This window comes from Callithrix jacchus, chromosome 16 (genome assembly GCF_049354715.1).
Source record: "Callithrix jacchus isolate 240 chromosome 16, calJac240_pri, whole genome shotgun sequence".
NCBI classification, from domain to species: Eukaryota; Metazoa; Chordata; class Mammalia; order Primates; family Cebidae; genus Callithrix; species Callithrix jacchus.
In genome coordinates, this window is record NC_133517.1 from 64,274,513 (window position 1) to 64,294,659 (window position 20,147).

General features: G+C 47.5%; 2 protein-coding genes across 6 annotated transcripts in view; one reads left to right on the forward strand and one right to left on the reverse strand.

Annotated features, from left to right (window-relative positions):
• Window positions 1-20,147, reverse strand: part of TG (thyroglobulin) — a 275,822-nt gene that overhangs the window by 31,238 nt on the left and 224,437 nt on the right. For all 4 annotated transcript variants that reach the window (XM_078353142.1, XM_035277468.3, XM_035277469.3 and 1 more), the window contains 2 exons: window positions 12,715-12,879; window positions 11,549-11,716 (listed from right to left, as the gene is read on the reverse strand). In XM_078353142.1, coding sequence (XP_078209268.1) covers window positions 11,549-11,716; window positions 12,715-12,879 — 333 coding nt within the window. The remainder of the gene's footprint in view (window positions 1-11,548; window positions 11,717-12,714; window positions 12,880-20,147) is intronic.
• SLA (Src like adaptor) overlaps window positions 5,042-20,147 on the forward strand; it is a 68,148-nt gene continuing 53,042 nt past the window's right edge. The window contains exons 1-2 of one of the 2 annotated variants that reach the window (XM_035277474.3): window positions 5,042-5,484; window positions 6,141-6,273. Coding sequence is in view for 1 of the 2 variants with exons in the window: in XM_035277471.3 (XP_035133362.1) it covers window positions 5,474-5,484 (11 nt within the window). In the remaining variant the exon portion in view is untranslated. The remainder of the gene's footprint in view (window positions 5,485-6,140; window positions 6,274-20,147) is intronic. The other variant, XM_035277471.3, reaches the window with a different exon arrangement.

Genomic DNA, 20,147 nt, shown 5'->3' on the forward strand with positions numbered 1-20,147 from the left:
AAAATGGTCTAGAACAGCTTCACAGCCAGGTAGCGGGAGGGTTGGGGCCTGGTTTATGTTTCCATGAGGTTGAGATTAGAGTTCCACATTTTGTGGGGATCTGAGACACTAATTGACAGTCAGCCTTGCTGACTGGTCAGTATTCTGGAGAAGACCCAAAAGTTATCACTCAAATAGTGGGAGACAAATTCCTAAGTCCCAGTGGGGTGCAAGGGAACATGAAGGGGCACATTTTCAGCATGACCTGGGACACACATTCCTTCATGCTTGGCAAAGCCTGAGCACAGATGCCATTGCCAGTTTAATTAGAGAGTCAGCAGGTGGGGGCGGGGGCCACCGTGTGACTGCATGCACTGACTCCCACGAGCTGTAATTACAGGCGGGGTCTGCCTTAGACAGTAGATTTGTTGCAGGCAGGAATGACACAAAGGGCTGTCATGCGCTGGCCAGTGTTCAGTGTGTACTTTTAAAGGACGGCCACAAACACATCCTAATGAAAAGTCAGATCCCCTTGGAAACACTGAGAGGCTGCACAGGGCTTCAGCATCAACCTGAATGTCTCAGGGCCCCGTGGACTGAATGTGAGATTTGGTATTTGAGAGACCTGGGTTCAATCTAGCTCTGTTCTGTAGCCTCAGATGATTTGCCTCCAATTAACAAATGTGTTCAGTGTATATACTGTGCTTTCATTTCGGGTCAGTAAAATGGGATTGATATTAGAATAAAACGAATTCATGATTATAAAGAGGCTGACACATGGGAGACAGTAAATATGACTTCTCTCTCCCCTCCAGTTAGTAAATGATTAAAAAGAAACTCAGCAAGGCAGGTTAGAATGCCCTTATGTTCACACCTGGTGATGTCTGAGAGACACGATGGGAACACATGGCTGCAGGTCCTTGCTCTTCAACATACCATCCCTTCAACAGCCATCCATGGAGTGCCTGCGTGTGCCAGGAACAACTCCCGGTATTTGGGACACATCAGTGAACAAGCAGGCTCTTCTCTGCCTGCATGGGGCTCCTAGTTCTGTGGGACATGCTGACAATATACAGCATCTATCTGATATGGACTGTCCAGGGGTGATAAGGAGCAAAATTAGTGCACAGAGCAGGGAACTGGAAAGGGGATGGGGGTGCTGGCCAGTGAGGGTCCCAATTGTGCCCTGGGGAGCTGGGTTAGGCATCGTGGAGGATGGTTGAGTCCAGACTGGAGAGGGTGGGGATCAGACACGTGGACACCTGGGTGAGGGGGAGCAGCGAGGCCTTCGGGGTCAGTGGAGTGATGAGGGCAGAGGAGCAGGGGTGAAGCCAGAGAGAACAGAGGGCTGGGTGACTGGGATAGCCCCACCCTGTCTTTTACTTCACACAAGGCCCAGAAGAAGGGCTATCCCATTGTGGTTTTCAAATGGGACCTGTCAGAGAGCACGGAGCACAGAGCAGGCCAGGCTGGGTGTCCTTGCATTGGCCCAGGCACTGCAGGTCTCGGTAAGGAGCCAACTGGCCCCTTGGCAGTGCTTACCCAGCTCTGTCTCCTGCTGCAAAGCCCAAGGCCAGTGCATTCTGCAGGCCACACTGCCCTCTTCACAGGGAATGGCCCTTCCTCCTCTTGGACTGAGGGCCCTCCTTCTCTCTGAGGCTGTCTTTGCTGCCCACATCTCTGGAGCCCCTCGCTGGGCAAATCTCCCCCTAGCTCTCCATGAGTCCCACACCCACCTAGAGCTAAGGTGCCTGCCTGGAGGTCCCCAACAGGAGAGTCTCCTCCATCTGTTTCGTCCAGATGCTCCCAGCCTGGTGTGCATGCTGAGAGCATGCCTACGTGGTGGTCTCCAGCTGTCTTACAGCCTCTTTACCCTATGGCCATCTGGCTACCCCAACCTCCATCAAGGTCACTGATGGCCTTGCAGAGGCCCACCAGCAGACACCCCATCCCCCCACCTCTCCATCTCCTCCTCCCAGTTGGTTCTGCCTCAGGCTCATTTCTGGAGTCCCCTTCTGCTATCTCTGCCTACTCTTGAAAGCCAAGGCTCCCAGCTGCCACCCTGTCCCCTTTTCCTCCCCTTCTGTCCACAAATGCTTGTGGAATGGGGCCATTTCCTCTTCTTGCTTCAAGTATGACCTGTTAAGCTAATGATTCCCGTCTCTCTCCAGTTTGACCCTCACACCTTCATATTCAAATGACTCACATCACCTGGAAGTCTCTCAGGCCCCTCAAACTCAACATAGGCACAGTTTAACTTTGTCATTCACATGTGTTCTTCCTCCCCTCTAGAACCTTCCCCTCCTATTTTCCTATCCTTAGTGACTAAGACCAGCTGTCAATTACCTGATGAAAACACAGGTATTTCCTGGCTGCTCCTGTGATTGTTCCTCTCTTCCCCTACATTTTGCTGTAGCCTGTTCCTACAATCTTCCTCCTGAGTGAGACCTGCCCCCACCTCCAGTCCACCCTACTGCTGTCCTAGTTCGTGGCACATCTCCTCTACCCACACTGGGGCAGAAGCAGAGATGCTGCTCCTAGCAGGAGCTTGGGGGAGGAATGCACTGTACACAGAGGCTTGTAGTCAGTTTTTGCTTATTGATTGTCCTCCAACTTTTGAAAGATGGTTGTAACATCACAGGTTTGGGAAGAAGGAGACACAGAGCGCGTGCTTCTTGCAAGACTATTTGAATGGATGAGTGAGTGAATAACGGAATGCCCCAGGATTCTCTAGAGCTCTGAGGTAGATGGAGACACAATACTCCTTTGCTCATTTGAGGAACATCAATTAAAGACCAACCTTGTGTTGGCCAGAAGCTGAGGATTCCAAAGGAACATGACACAGTTCCTGTCACGGAGCAGAGCTTGGTGTAGCCAGTGGGGTCAGCTGGTGAATGAGCAAAGTGCTCTGTGAATCCTGGGTGGTCGTTTGCATCCAGTGGAAGGCATTGCACAATGGAGAGAGGGTGGGTTTGGGAAGCAATGTGACCACATTCTCACTTCCTCTCTTCCCCCAGCCCATTCCAATCAGCCTTCCCCACACCTCACTCCGCTGAAATGGCCATCATCAAGGTCTCCCATGACCTGCAAAAGCCCACTCTCTGCCCTCATCTCACTTGACTCTCGGTGACATTTGACCTTTCCTTCCTTTTGGAAATACTTTCTTTTCTTGGCTTTTGTGACATCACATTTTCCTGGTTTTCTTCCAAATCTGTATCTATTGTTCTGACCTCTCTACTGAACTCCCAACTCATGTGGTCAACTGCTGTCGCAAGATATATCCCAAATCTGATCATTTCTAACTGTGACTGTGTCTGCAACCCTAATTTACTAGCTCAACCCCTGGATTTCCACAGCAGAGCCCAATCTGATCTCTATTTCCTGTGTCACATCTCCTAAGTTAATTTTCCATATACCTGCCAGAAATGTTCCTTTTTAAAATGAATCAACAAAATCACCTTCTATTATTAGCTTGAAACATTTCAGTACCTGTCCACTGCAGGAAGAATAAAGTCACTTTTCTGATAGCCTGCAATATCTCATAACTGGTCTTCGGCATACCTCTGACTTCCTCTCCTCCAGGTCTCCCAACAAGCCACAGGGTCTCCTAGAACTGACCTCCCTGTGACCCCCAAACAGCTAGGGCCATTCCTGCCCCAGAGTCTTTGCGCCAGCTCTGTACCTCAATCCAAAGAGCTGGCTCCTCATTGCTCGGGCATCAGTCCAGAAGTCACCTCCTCTGAAAAGCCATCCCTGACTGCCCCTAAAGTATTTTCCCCATTCTGTCACCTCCTCTACAATGACCCCACTTCAGTGTTCTTCAGGGCATATCTAAGATCTGATATTCTTTATTCACTTACATCGTCTGTGTCCTTTCATGAGAACATGAACTCTCCAAGTCAGGGGCTTTATCTGTTTGGGTTACAACTTTTCCCTCTAAAGCCTAGAAGAGAGTCCAGCACACAGGAGCCTCTGAATAGTCTGTGTTGGAGAGATGTTGCATGGGTTAATGCTTGAGTGACTCCTGGCTTCACCACCCACTGCGGAGTTAAGGGACAAGGCCTGACTTCTCCATCAAGCACAGCTGGCTCAGGACTGAGGGCTCACTGCACTTTTAGGAACTCATGAAAGTATTTTCCTTTTAATTTATTTTAAAATCAGAAGAAAAAAAATATCTCACTGATAGGTGGGTGTTAAACAATGAGAATATGTGGACACAGGGAGGGGAGCATCACACACTGGGGTCAGTTGGGGCGGGCAAGGGAGGGACAGCAGGGGGTGGGGAAAGAACGTGGGGAGAAATGTCAAATACAGAGGATAGGGGAATGGAGGCAGCAAAGCACCTTGCCATGTATGTACCTATGCAACAGCCCTGCATGATCTGCACATGTACCCCAGAACCTAAAGTACAATTTAAAAAAAAGTCAGTTAATAAAAAGAGTCAATTAATACAGAAAAGAAAAAGAAAATGTAATAATGAATCTAGCCTGGTTTACATTCATCTTTATACCAATGCAGTCACGAAATACAATTTTTAATATTTTGAGGAGGACAAGTCAATCCTTCTGATCCTCAGCTTTCTCTGAACGGTGATCCCAGCTCACAAACCACTGGGGAGAATTAGACAAAGTGACGTGCAAGTGTCAGTTGTGAGCGGTAATGTGGGGTTACAGCTCCAGGGTGGAGGGCTTACAGTGTGTGAGGGCAGGCAAGAGCCATGAGACCTCCAGGTCTCTCTGGGTGTTGGGAGACACCTCTTTTGCTTCTTCTAACACTGCAGGAGACAGAAGTGGGGTGGGGGGTGTCTCAGTGTGTCCATTCAAAGGCTAAAGAAACTGCAGCTCAGACTAGTTCAGCAACTCTCCTAAATGGTGTGGTTAAAACTAAGAATTGTGACCCATTTTCCTGTATCCAGGTCCTCGTGATGCCCTGGGTTCAGACCGTAACACCCACCCATCCCTGAGTGCTGGGGATTTAAGGCAGCAGTGCCTCCTTTCAGGAAATTGCACACACGCTGGAAACTCCTGCATGCTTCCCTTACTATAATCTGTCACCAAAGGCTGGATATTCCTGTGCCGGGGCTCGTGCCAGCACCTCGGCTGCCAGGTGCTGCTCTCCAACTCTCACATGAGCTGCCCTCCCCCAACTCCTCTCCACAGGGCCCCCACTCCACCTGCTCCCAGACGAGGACAACTTGTGGCCAAGCTCAGGGGCACAGCGGAGGAGCTCTGTTTCTGATTTTTCTCGCCTTTCTTGGAGATGCCTGTGCTTGGAAGGGAAGGCAGAACATTGTATCTTGGAACAAATCTGCTTTTGATCATGCAAATGAATGCCTGGTTAATGTAGGCAGACTGTCAATTTCACCAGTTAGAAAGAGAAAGGAAAGGGGGGGAAATTCCCCATGACAGCTACTGATGAAGAATTTCAATAGAAAGCTGCTACTTCGGAAAATAAGATCATTTGCCGCGAATGGAGAACCTCTCAGGCAGCCCTGATGCCCCACCGGTAGGTTGCTAACTTTGCTGGGTGTCATTAGGACTCCTTGGGTGGGCCATAGGTGGTCTGGAGTGGTATGTGTGGAGGGCGCTCAGAGGGACTTAATGGAGCCCCTACCCACCCTCTGTCTTTGGCCGGAGGGAAATGGGTGGGTCTCTGCTGAGGTGGTGGGTGGCTCCAGGGGGCAGGACTTGGGGCAAGAGGCTCCACTCCTGTCCCTCCATGACTTCCCTGGGAAGCTGCATTGCATGTTTGTGGACTGGGATCTGGCTGATACTTATGCAGCGCTGGCATGAGAAGAGAGCATGCATTTGTGTTTACTACCATTTGGAAAATCTGTCTCAGGTCAGCTGAGGTGGTTCAGAGGTTGGACATTCTCTGTGTTCCTGCTTTCTGTGGATAACTATCTGAAGAAGGGGCAACAGCTTTGGATAGTAATCTTAATATTAAAATTTAAAAATTAAATGAAAAAATGAACATTTATTGAAGCCAAACTATTTTCCAGATATTGGTGTATATTTGAATTCTTGAACATCTTTATGAGAATATTAACTAATTATCTCCCAATATCACAGATAGGGAAACTGAGGCTCAGGCTCTGGGTAACTTGGATGCTTGTAATTGCAACCCAAGGACCCAAGACACTCTCCCTGCTCTGTTGACAGATGACCCAGGGAGCAGGGTCCTGGTCAGTTCCTGGCTATTGTGTCACTCCAGCTGACAGTGCTGCTATGGGGCCCAACGGCACCTGATCCCCACCTCCTGAGGTCTTGGAATAGATATCCATCTCTTCTTATTGTATGTATCAATGGTGTTTCCATTGTTTGCCTTATTTATTTTCATATGACTGCAAGCCCTTTTTAGGGGAGGAATTCAATTTGTATTTTATGCTGAAACATCTGGTCTAGCATCTGGCAGCTACCAAGTGGCCTTGTAAATATTGCATGACTAAACAAACAGGTGTTGGTATTACAGAAACATGCTGGACACCCTGTTTAGGTGGATGTGGCAATTTACTGCAACTGATATATCCTGTTTCTCAGCCCTAGATGGGGGAGGAGGAGCTGGGTGGGTATCAAAGGACAGAGGATGGAGTAAAAGGCATGGTTGGAATTGAGGCCCTCTGGAACCTGCCATCTTCAGGTCCTTCTTGGCTGATGGTGGTTGGACCCAGGAGCCATGGAGCCTTCTGTGTGGGGGACAGAAATGCACAAACCCAACTCTAAATTCAGGTTGGGAGAAGGGTAAGGCAAGGGAGGGCTACCAAAGGGCACATTGGGATGAAGTCCAGAAGGAGCTTCCTCACTGTTGGGACGGGGGGAGCATAGCTCGTAGCTCAGTTTCCACTTAGGCGTCCACTGTACCTTCTTGCAGTTCTGTGTGGGGCAGAATCCTGAGGATCTCTCTGAGCAATACTTGCATATGGTAGGGGTAAGGTGGTGCTAGCACATCCCTGTTCTTGTGTTTAGCACAGATGGGGTCATGAGTAGAGACCCCCTGCTCCATTGGGGGTCAGAGACCTGCAGGGGAGACTTGGCTTTGCAAAGGACTAGTTAGCTGACCTAGAAACTGGTAAACCTCACTAAGCCTTTCTTCCTCAAAAAAAAGAAAAAGGTGTTAAATACTGGTTCATGGTTCCCTACCTCACAGCCGTATGATTGAGATAAAGTAAAGTAAGAGCCTGAGTTACTTCACTTAGGATAACTCCTAAGGTTATTAAAATTTTAAACTTATAAATACATCAATAAATGACAACAGAAAAAAAAATGTGGGTAAAATTGCAAAGCCTTTTGCACATAGTAGCCCTTATTCTATCTGAGTTTGCAAACATTGCAGTACCCAGCATACTGTTGATGGTAGATGGAAGGCTCTTGGAGGAAGGCCTGGCTTTTCCCAGAGTGCCATCATGGGAAAAGGATGACTTTAGGGGCAGATAGAACCTGGGTTTGAATTCTGGTTTTTCTCTGAAAAACAGTAATAATAATCCCCACCTTGTAGTTGTGAGGGTAAATTATTTCATTGAAGACTTTTGGATTAGGGCCCAGCATATAGTCATGGTCAGTTTTTCATATTTTCATTCACTCATTCCAGTGAATGTTTACTGTGTGCCTGTTGTGTGCGATGTGTCTAGCAGAACTGAACACATTTCTAGGCACCAGAGATGCAGCAGTTTCAAACATTCTAGTTGGGAAAGAAAGATAATAGACAAATACATAATATGTCAAGAGGTATGAGTGCTGCAGTGGGGTGTGGGATGTGGGGATAGAGAAGGCTAGGGATATGGCTTCCCTCTCAATCCAAGTGGTCAAGTGAGGTCCCTCTGATGAGCAAACCCTGAAGGAAGTAAGGCAGTGAGTTACCTAGGGGAAGAACATTCCAGAAGAGGAAACAACAAATACCAGGATGCCGATGTGGGATATGCTCAGCCTATTTGAGAAACTCTAAAGGGGCAAACCACAGTGAGGCAGGGGGGAACAGCAGGAGGTGAGGTCAGAGAGCTAACGGGGGTAACATCAAACGGGCTATGGCAGTTAATGGAAGATTGGATTTTCCTTTGCATGAGAGAAGGCCACTGGAGAGAAGGCTCGGAGTAGAGGAGTAACATGGTCTGACTTATAAAGGGATTGCTCTGGCTTCTATGCTTCTCAGAGATTACAAGAGGCAAGACAGGTGCAGAGAGAGAGAGTTGGGGGCTACCATAAAAATCCCAAAGAAAATGGCTGGATCAGGTGGATTCACTGATAGAATACTGGTAGGATATGAGATAGCAGTGTTGGGAATGACTTGTGGTTTTGAGCCTGAGTACAGAAGGATGAGTTGTTTAGTTGCTGAGTTGTTTACTAAGAAGGCGAAGACTATAGAAGAACATGCTGATTGGGGTGGGAACAGAGGTGGAATCGGCAGTCCACTTTGGCTGTATTATTGATGAGACACTATGAGACATATAAGTCAAGATGTCAAGTGGACATTGGCTAAACCAGTTCAGAGTTGAAGGGAAAAGTCCAGGAGGAATAAATTTGGGCACAGACACATGTTTAGTAGATGTCCACGTGCAGTGGCACTGAGCTATGAGCTGGCTTCTAATCCCCCATCAACACTCTCCTACTGCAGGTAGTCCTCCTCACCAGTCAGCACCTAGATGAGTTCTCAGCAGGATGCAGGCTCACAAAAGCTGCTCAGTGGCTGCACAAGGGAATGAATGAAGAAGTAAAGCCAGAAAGGACGGTCTAACCAATGAATAAATGTGTTTGGGAAACACTTCCCTGTGCTTGGTGTCTGGGACGACTGCCATGGAGTGGGTCTAGGAGTTGCTCTGCTGTGCCCTCAGAGGGGTTTCTCTATCTGGGGACGCCTGACTTCACTGCTGGCCTCCCCAGCCAGGCCCCTGTTTGGCAGTGAGTCTCCTGCTAGTGGACCCATCTTTCTTTGCAAGTGAAAAAAGTAAGCTTTCTTTAAAACCCTTAGAGAAAAACTCAATGAGAAGAATGCAAATACATCCTTGAGTAGAGATCCCAGTCCTCTGGATTCAGGTCCCTGGCTGGACTGATTAAGGAATTCAGGACAAAGTTAGGACACTTCCAGATATTCCTGGGACCATGCTTAAACCAGGAAAGCCCAAGGCAGCCACAAGTACAGTCATTCCTATCACAATGAACAAGCATAATCAGAAAACATGAGCCTGGGCTACCCTCTGGACACCATGGTCCCAGATCTGCCAATAACAACCACCGCCCTCACCATCCCTGATGGACTGGATTTCTACTGCCTTGGGAGAGGTCTGGGAACTAATCACAGGGCCTCCCTCCTTCCTAGCCCCATCAGCCCTTTCTAGGCCAATGCCAAGGCTCCTGGAAATATAAAAGTAATTCTTCCTCTTTCAAAAGTCAAAGATGGCTATGGTAAGTTTTCAGTGCATGGTCCAAGGAACCAGAGCTGTAAGGACATCACGTCTTCTGCACAGAGACTGTGCCTCCCCCGTAGGACAGTGTACATTAGGGAGGTGAGTGAGAAAGAGTCCCTGGTCAATGGCCAGCTCCATCCCAGTCTGCCCATGCCTCAGATAACTGTCTCCAGGGCAGAGAGTGTTTAGGGGCAGCCAGGGAATACTAAGATTAGAACTTCCATTGCTTTCTCATGCTTTAACATTCTTTTGTTTCAATAAAGGGTTTATAATAATTCGGAGTATTAGTACAGGAGTACACATGTATCTAATTTATACTAAAATAACTAAACTTACTATCTCCTAACTGATGAGGGGCTTGATCAGAAGCAACTTGAAGACCCCTGTTTTAGAGACTACAAACTGTGAGACAGTGGAGGAGAGTGGCCCCTTTCAGTCCTTCCTGAATGGTTGTCTTGTCCAATAATAAAGTCGCATCCCCTCAGGGTGAGGTCTGTGCTGTATACGGGTGCTTGGCAGAAAAATGTTGAAATGAACTAGGTACAAATGGTATTTTGCCTTGGCTGTGAGTTAGCTGGATGAAAGCTGAGGGTGACTAAGCTCTGCTTGCCACCATCCCCTTGCAACACACACACCCTCACACACTCACACACACACCCTCAGAGAGGACTCTGTCACTGCTCACATGCCATACCCACCTTCCAGATGGGAACCTTTAGAAATCAACTCCATATTCTAGCCTCACCAGCCCTGCTTCTTTCTCTCTCTTTCTCTCTATATACATGTATACATAAATGTATATAATATGTAACATATTATGCATGTCTATATATATATAGCAATAGTAATAATTCATTATATTCTTTCTCACATCTCTACCCCTCCAGAGGTAGCCAATGTTAATTGCCTGTTGTGAATCTTTTCACTCCGCTATCCTTCTATGCAGAAAATATACAAATATACATATTTATAAATATAAAGATATGTACAGGTTGGTTTTTAAAAATATGAATGCCATCTTAATTTCATATTCCTCTGCATCTTTTTTGTCATGTGTCACAGGCATCCCTTGAGCCAGCAGAGATAAATCTAGCTCATTCTTTTTAACATCTGCATAATATTTAATTGTCTGTATCTTAATTTAGTCAACCATTTCCCTGTTAATGGACATTTGAGATGCTTCCAACTTTTTGCCACAATAATCAATGCTGCGATAAATACTCTTGTATATATATCATGTAAGACTGGAGCTTTTATTACTGTAGGATAGAGTCCCCAAGGTGAAATATATTATCCAAAGGAAATAGTATTATCCAAAGGAACTCAGGATCCTGTTGGTTGCTTTCATGATTTAATAAAATCTCGGTTACACTGACTTATATTCAACAGAGCCAAGAGACCTGTGTCATGCATGTAAGGGGAGGGTGCTCTCTACCCATGCCTAGAGTGGTCCTCTCTCTGTGCCTCATGCACACGGGGCTTCCCCTCCTCAGGTCTGACCACCTACAAGGCTTTGGTCATGAATAGCATGTCCAAGGCAGGGTGGGGTAGGCAGAGGAACATGTGCTCAGCCTCTTCCAGGGTTAGCCACATCCTAGTGAGTGGCTGTGACTGCTGGCGAGAGCAGGAGCTGTACATTCAAGCAGACTGCAGACCTCACAGCTCACTCCCACTTCTCTGTGCCTCCAGCAAGCCGCACAAAGCTGCGTGTTTGCATGCTATCTTTACTAAAAAATGTAACTTGGAAGCCTGGTGCTTTGGTGTCTTTTTCAGGATTGGGAAAGGGTGATGATTTAATAAGGGTCCCTTCACCCCCTGCCTCCTAACCTCTCAGTTCTCAGTATGACAAGCATCCTTCGTGAAACAGGGGTGGCATGGCCCAGACTTGAGTCTTCTAACTTGGAGCCCTGAGCTGCAGAGCTTCTGAGTCAGCTCCAGTTTTCCACAGTGATTTGTTCACAGCTGTCATTTGTGGATGTGCCTGTGTTGCTCACTACCCTGCAAGTGTCTGATTTCTGAATACCCCCATTACCACCTCCTAAACTCACATAGGTATTGCACACAGTAGTTATTCAGCAATTGGTCGACATCTTTTGATCAAGTCAGACACTGAGGTCCAGAACCCTTAGGAAGCACCAGGCTGGAGATGCCTGACGCCCCTCCCCTGCCTACCTTCACAGCCTTTGCTCTGTTGATGAGCCCGTCATCCTGAGAGCTCCCGATGAGCAGATCGACCTCTACCTGTAAAGTCCTCTTCAGAGCTCTGGCTGGAGCTTCCCGGAGGAACTGGCCATCGACCACAGGACTCCAGTAGTGGAAAGGGCCACTCACGGCCAGGAGCTGCATTGGATGCAACAATAATCAATTGTCCTGGAATAATCAGTTGCATTGCTTTGCATAATGAGGTCTTAACCATACTGAATGCTAATGCTGGTTATCCATCAGGGACTCTACTGGGAAAAAATGACCAGGACAACTGGCAGACAGGACACCATGTGACAAAGTCAGGGGCTGGAGGGTGAATGAATCTCACTCTCAGCAATGATGGTCTCCAGGGGAGCATCCCAGAGGTCACAGCAGATCCCCAGAGAGGGATGGGTAAGCCTGACCCTGTAGGTGGGTGAGGAAGGCAGGAGGGGACAGTGGTTGAAGAGGAGGTAGTGACTCTAACAGGTGACATTAACCAGCTTCAGTTGTGATCAAATTAGCCTGCATTTAGGGGAGCTGAGGATAAGACCTGCTCCAATTCTGTGAATCCAGACTCACTGCTAAGATGATCAGGCCATCAGTTACAGTAACAACAATTATTCCTGCTACTGTTCCCTCCATTAATGTGAGCACCAGCCAGAGGCTTGGTTGGCAAGCAAGAACTTTGCAGGCTAGAAAGGGAAGACATAGCTGTCCCATCTCCGGGAGTGAAGTGGCTCAAACCCACTGCCATCTATGAAGCCATGTCTGCAATGCTCAATACATGTAGCTGTGACCTGCTAAGGGTTTGGTCCCCTGCCTGCCATTGTCCTGGCATGGGCCCAAACCCTTCATATGTGTTACTTCATTTTCTCCTCCTACTCTATGAGATATGTATGACTATTCCCATGTTATAAATAAGGAAAACAAATTGCAGATATCTGTCTACCCTCAGTCTCCATGTTTGAGCTGCTGCAGATTGTAGCATGTGCCCAGCTCTGGGGGCTGGGGAATGTGAGTTCCAGCTCCCACTGATGGTCAGCCTCACATGTGATATGGCGGGGGTGGGTCACACCCCCTTTCTAGGTCTTCGTTTTCTATTTGTAAAAGACCAGAGAATGTCCCTTCCCAACTTGCACTTAAGTGCCCACCTTGGTCTGGGCGTCATTGAGGACACTGGCAGGCTTCTGGCGGAGGCAGGACACCACTTCTTGGCTGGATGACATGGGGCAGCTGACCTCCTTTGCCAAAGCAACTGCCTGCTGCTGGGCCCTCTCGTGGCTGATGATGGCGGCTGGGGAGAGTGCGGAGCCTCCCTGGAAGAGAAAGCAGGCTCAGGGCTGATGGTCCAGAGCATCTCTTGCTCCTGCTTACTTGGAGACCTCAGTGCCACATTAGGGCTGTGCAGCTTTCCTCCCTGCTTGGGGGTCCCAGGACCTATTCTGGGTATACACACAGTGCAGAGGTCATGACTGGTCAACAGCATATCAGCATGCAGTGTAGTATTGAACAGGTGTCTCCCTAGGCCTCAGTTTCCTAACCTGTGAAGTGAGGGGGTACTGCACAAGGGAACCTTCGGTCTTGGCTGTGCAGATGAATTTGTATATACAGGCAACAGGCTGATGGTTCTTTAACAGGATCAGAGATTGGCAAAGTCCTCTGGGAAGAGAACTCTGCAAAGGTAGAACCGTCTCCCACCATCACCCCCACAGGGGCTCCATAAATAGCAAGTTTTCTTGGCTCCATTAAGATCGAGTTGGACTTTAGAATAGAAGCCCGCCTAGGAGGTAATGAAAACACAGTCTTTGTAAGGGTAAAGTGCTTCATCAAACTCAGCTTACTCTCTGTTAAAATAACAGGCTTCTTCTTTCTAATGATGTAAGGGGTAGGAGCTGGGTTCCAGGAAGTTCATCTTTGCCTAGATTATTGGTAGAACTGGGTCATCTGCCCTGGGAGGAACAAGTGAACTGAGTGGGGTCTTGACCAGTGTGCAATTCCAGGGCACCTCCTCTATGGGTCTCCCCATAGCTCAGACACTGGCTGCACACTGAAAGCTCATGGATAACCAGGGAGGCAGTGGTGGTGACACCAGTGCCACTGCTCTTCCCCATGCTACTGCCACTCACGGTAATAACAGCAACCACTGTGAATCGAGGACTTGGACAAACTCACTCAAGAGGTTCCGTATTTTAACTCATTGGGTCCTCACAGCAACTGTGTAAGTCAGTTGCTCTTAGTATCCCATTTAACAATGATGTAGGAGACAGATCTGGGCTCTGACCCCAGTGGCCAAACACTTAGCCACTGTGAAGTGGACCTTTCACCACCTGGTAGGTGGTGACACTGTTGTTACAATAATCTCTGTTAACTGTCAAGTTCAAGAAGAGACCTGCGCCTGGGGTCAGAGGCAAAGCTGGACAGTCAGAATCTCAGCCAGAGGCAAGGAAAAACACAAGTGCATGGAATTGGGGGATCCCAGACATGGCCGCTGTGAGACTGACGTCAGAGAAGCTTTTGTAATCGCTCTGGGCTTCTCAGAACAGGCTTGGCAACTTGGTCCACAGACTGCAGACAGGGCTGGGATATAGACCTGGTTTTCTGTCCTTGATCACTTACACAAACTCTGAGCCTCCTGGTTCTGCTTTAAAAGAAAGTAAGGCTCCTGTGCTACATGATCTCTAGCCAGTGGCTCACACTGAACTTCAGAATCTTTAAAAGAGAGAGAATCCTAACTCCCAGGATCCTCTGAGAAGCAGCAACAATCAAATTAACCTACTCAGCCAGGCCAAGGCTTGGAATTCAATGACCCAAGGAACAAGGGTCAATATGATTTGGCCTACTGTTGAGTTCCTGGGCTCTCGGGTTTATTTTTCTAACAATGAACAGGGCAGCTTTTCTGAGAACCACTGGATGTACTTTAAATTAAAACACACACACACACACACACACACACACACACACACAGAAAACATACACATACTCAAACTATTCAAGCTCAAAACTCCAGGATCTGAATGAAACTGCAGAAGGTCCTGCAGGCAGGGAGGAGGCGTGAGTGTCAGGATGGGCCCCCTCTGACAGTTTCAGTACTTTTTCAGCTATAAAAAGCCAGGGATCCTGATCTGGTGAGGAAGTGGTTAATGGCGTGGGTCACACTGATATTGCAAGATGGCTTAGAGAACTTTTCTTTCTTTTAAAGTATTTTGTTTAAATTGATCTTTCTGAAGGAAACATTTTTTTCACCATGGAAAATTGGTGTTTAAGCAAGCCAACGGTCGACTCCGCCTTCACTTTAAAGCACCCGACTAGAGACAAAGCACTTGGGGACAGAACGGGAGTTGCTGGGCAGAGATGTGCAGACAGCATGGGTTCTGGGGCAGAAGGGCTCGGTCTGAACCCTAGCTGCGTTACCCCCTGATGAAGTGGGCTTGGGCAAGTGACCACCTGTGATGAGAACAATACACCAGACTTCACAGTGTCACCGCAAAGATGCTCGAGGCCCGGTAGCTGAAGAAGCGTGTCCTCTGCACAGTGGGAGCGACGGCTACACTGTGGTTAGTGCAGGGACATTCATGGGACCCCACAGGGTGTAAAGGAATCAGGTCTTCTCAGTCCACCCAGTCATACCTACACGTCCACAGCTCTGGGTTCTGGCTTTATCTAAATGTGACCTATCTATTCAATGGCAATGAGTTTCCGCTGGTGTGTGTTTGTTGTTGTTGTTGTTTTTTTTTTTAACTTTAAAAATAGTTCAGGTCAAAACCACAATTGCTGACCACTGCTTTCCTTTTTGGGGCCTCAGAACATGGTGAGTTGCCTCGACCTCAGTCTCTATGGTCACTCTGGAGTCAAGACCTTCCCCTGGCCATGCACACATGTCCACACACACAGCCACAGATGAAAACACACACTGCAGTCAAGGAGTGTATTGCTACTGCTTCTCAGAGGATCCTGGGAGTTAGGATTCTCTCTCTCTTTTAAAAATTCTGGAGATCAGAGTGAGCCACTGGCTGGAGATCACATAACACAGAAGCCTTGCTTCGTTTTAAAGCAGCACCAGGAGACTCGGAGTTTGTCAAAGTTGGTTAAGGACACACATACACACGCGTGTGCACACACACACATGCACACACACACACCAACAGAGACATATGCTTACACACACATATGCTTAGATGCACACATGCTTACACACAGAGCTACAGACAGAAAAACACACTTACATGCAGAAACAATGCCACAGATGTAAACACACAGTCATAGAGACATACTCACACAGAGATACACACTTACACACACAGACACGGTCACATAAAAAAACAGGCATACACTCATGGACACAGAGAGACCCACACTTAGTAAAACACAGTCACAGAAACATCCAGCTATAGAAAGAAATATACACCCACACACATACACACTTACATAAGCACAGAAAGACACACACAGACACACACAGTCACCAAGACACACACACACACAGCTGCCCTTGTTGAAATGGACCCTTGGGCATTTACCAGGAGGAATCCCTCCTGTGGCCTCCCCAGAGCAGCTCCAGTAAGCAAAACAGCAAGGAGTGGGTGGGCAGCTCCCTGGACAAGCAGGAGGTCTGGCGGCCCTGCCCTGGGGCATCCGTGCCTCAGAGGGTCCTCTGGGTGGACTCCACCTCCCTCCTGGTACCCCTTGCACTTCTCAGCTCCTCCCTGGAACGTGGATCTTCATCTACAGTGGTGTCTGCCTCATGTAAAGCAGAAGAATGGGAAGCCCAGTAAAGAGGTACCCAGTGAGTTCGTCATCCATCAGGCACTGCGTGGAATCGAGGAGTTAATTCCTGCAAAGCCCTTGCAGCCCCACACAGATATAACAATGAAGAGGAGAATGAACATCAAGTAGCACTTTCTGTGTACCTGGCACTGAATGTGGGTTGTACATGTTCTGCGTGGGTTGTAGAAGAATGTGTATAGGTAGGGTTCTCAGAGCAGCCCTAGGAGCTGCGTAACAACAGTATCATCTCAGCTTTAGAGGGGGCTCCAGGGTAGAGTTGAAGCCACTCCCCCCAAGTCTCAGAGCTGGGAGTGGCAGAGCTAGGATTTGAACTCAGGCTGCGGGCGCCAGAGCTCCATGTTCTAACCAGTATGCCATCTCATGCTTGCGGTGGGCAGTTTCTTTCTTTCCCGTTGAAAGCATGAGGCCAGAGCAAAGTACAAAGCTCATGGCCCTTGTTCCAGACAGACTGGGGTTTTAATTCCAGCTCTGCCCGTGGCTATGTTGCCAATTTCCTTTGCCTGTCTGAGCTTCCAGTTCTTAATCTGTAAAATGGGGATATTATGATCAGTGTTCACAGAGCTGAAGTACAGATTAAAGGAGACAATGGAGGTAAAATACCTGATGTGTAATTTGCACTCAAAGTTGGCTGTATTCATCATCAGGAATGTTATTATCCATGGTTTAACGCCTGCAATGTAACTTGATGAAACTAGTTATTACAACCTAGGCTGATGGGGAGCAGGTCCCTTGCGCCATCTGACTCGGGGGCAGGTGCCTCTACACGCAGGGTAGCTGCAGAGCTGGTAAACTTACTTCCCTGTGATATCACACATGGGCCAAGGTGCTTTCTTGTAGACTCACGGTTTATTTCCTGCCACAATACTATGAAGTTAGATCAGGTAGGAAGGACTGTCTTTTCAGGAAGAAATTCTCTGCTGCACAGAACCTGAACCCAGGTGTTCCAACTCCAAACCCAGGGCTTCTCTCTGCATCTCCTGGGAGAAACCAGATGTATGACTTTTAGGCCCTGACCAGACCATTGGGCCTCTGGGAACTTAACAATATCTAGCTGGCTTATTTTCTCTATTTTATTCCAGGCAATGTGAGTCACAAAGAAGCCTAAGTCTCAAGCTCCAGTTAGGTGGATATTTTTTTAAAATGTGGCTGTATCCAGCAGGACACATGTACTGGCAAACCTCTGGGTGAGCTATTTGCAATAATCAGCAGTAGTGAGCCAAGAATTCTTGTGCTTTGGGGATTCAGGGGAGGGAGGGATTTCTGGGCACTAGGGTGGCCCAGAGGAAGCTGCAGAGATTCACTAGGACTTGTGTGGATTTCGATGGGAGGAAATAAATGGGAAAAACAGCATGAATGAGCCTTCTGAGAGGGAGTGGGCAGGGATGGCAGTAGGGCCAGAAGCTGATTACCCAGTTATAGATAGGAGCTGGGTCCAAAGTAACCCAGCAGCTCCAGGGCAGGGCCTGGGACTCAAAATGTATATTGCATGAGTGAGGGAATGACTGTATGAGTGAGGGAGTGAACAGATGAATGAATGGCAGGCAGATGGACCAATGACTTCTAAATGAAGAGAAGAATTTGCATAGAGGGATAGTGAAAAGTAAACTTCAGAGATCATTCAATCCCAGACTAAGTAAGAGATGTGATTTAGAAGACACCAACCCTGGGACACAGAGCAGGCATCCATTTCATGCAATGGGGCATCCATAAAGGCTTTTAAATGGGGTATTACAGAAAGGACTTAGGAATTTCCTGTCACTGGGTCCTTTGTGTTTGCATTCTTAGAGCTGAAAATGGTTCATAGCACTCAACAGGCCCTCACTGAAGGATGGAGCATCAGCACCTCCTGAAAGTGAGCTTCTGCTAGTGGGGATTGGGAGGTAGTTATTCCTTTATCCCCAGAGCCCAGCACAAGGTGGGGAACACCATGCATGAAACAGAAGTGAACTGGAGTGAATGGCAGCTTGGTGGCTTGGCCAGTTGACTGTGGGATGGACTGGAATAAGAATCATCTGAGGCAGGGAGTCCATCAGTGACTTGTTAAGTCTTAAGAAAAAGGGGTAGTGTGGGATCCAGAGCACCATGCCTCTGGCCTCACACCAACCTCTCCTGGGAACTCACTCACACCTGGAAGGTGCCACCAAGGTGTTGTGGGCCAGCTGACTTGGGGCATGCTATTGAGCAGCCAGGATAGCTTAGGGAGAGAGCTCTGGAAACTAAAGCACAGATGGACGTTTTTCTAAACTGCTATACATCCAAGTTTATATTTGTATTCTCTTGCATGTTTCCTACACTGAAAATCATCTCCTTTCCTTGATCTCTAAAGTCTGAATTTTAATCTAATTTGTAACACTTTGATTTTGGCAAAACTTCCATCAGAGGGGTGGTAATTAACACAACTTTCATCTTGAAACCCCAGTATTAGGACATTAGAATGCACTTCTCCTTCCTTCTTAGAATCAGTAGTTCTTGGTTTCACTTGGTGAAAGCCCGTGGAATTTGGGTGAGAAAAGCAGAAGGTAGCTTAGCCCTTGGTCAATGTCCTTTGAATATCAGGCTAAGGTTTCACTCTTGCTTTCTATTTTTTAATTGTATTTTATTTTATTTATTCCTTTAAGGCAGGGTCTTGCTCTGTTGCCCAGACTGGAGTGCAGTGGAGTGAACACAGCTCACTGCAGCCTCAACCTTCTGGGTGCAAGTGATCCTCCTATCTCAGCCTCTAGAGTAGCTGGAACCACAGGCATGTGCCACCATTCCTGGTTAATCCAATAATTTTTTAATATATAGAGACAGGGTCTTGCCATGTTTCCCAGGCTGGTCTCAAACTCCTGGGTTCAAGCCTTAACCTCCCAAAGTGCTAGGATCACTCTTGCTTTCTTAAAAGGCATCAAAATTACCTGTTGGTATAGTCATGATCTAGGAGACCATCTGAAATGTAAGATTTGAAGGATGCCTAGTGAATGCTATTTCTTCTTTTTTATATAAAAATTGTGTGTGTGTGTGCATGTGTGTATGTGTGTGTATGTGTTTACTTAAAGGGAAGCAGAAAATAATTAAACATTTACAAGGCACCTTCTAAGGACCAAGTCATTTATTCACATTTTCTTTCATGATCTCCAAAACAACCCCTAAGTATAATATTATTATCCCTATTTTACAGAGAGATTGAGGCCTGGAGTGGGTAGGTAATTTTTCCAAGGTCATCAAACTGATCAGTAGCAAAACTAGGATTATAAAGCTTTCACCATTTGCCCCATACTGTGCCACCTACCCATGAAAACAGCAATCACTAAGCACATCACAGACGCTTATTTTCCATTCCACTCATGAGTGGCTGGCGGATGGTGACTTGTCAGCAAGGTCCTTGCAAGGGTGGTGGGGTGGTGGGGAGAGGAGAAGGAGGAGGAGAAGGAGCAGGAGGAGGAGGAAGAGGAGGAGGAGGAGAGTCTGGCTTCTCCATCAAGCCACAGGGCTCAAAAGCAGAGGAGGAAGAGGAGCAGGAGGAGGAAGAGGAAGAGGAGGAAGATGAAGGGGAGGAGAGCCTGGCTTCTCCATTATGCCACAGGGCTCAAAAATACACCGTGGTCTGCAGACTGAAAAGGCCTAGTGAGACAATAGAGAATCTATCCCAAGTCGCTTTGATTCACATGTACAACTGTGTTCCATTCTGCTTAAGACAGAGCTCTTCCCTCTATTGGCTCTTTTAAATTCCCACTACTATCCTAGGAAGTAGGAAAAACCAATATTACTGAAAATGCTACTTTCTTTTTTTTCCTTTTTTTTGAGATAGAGTCTTACC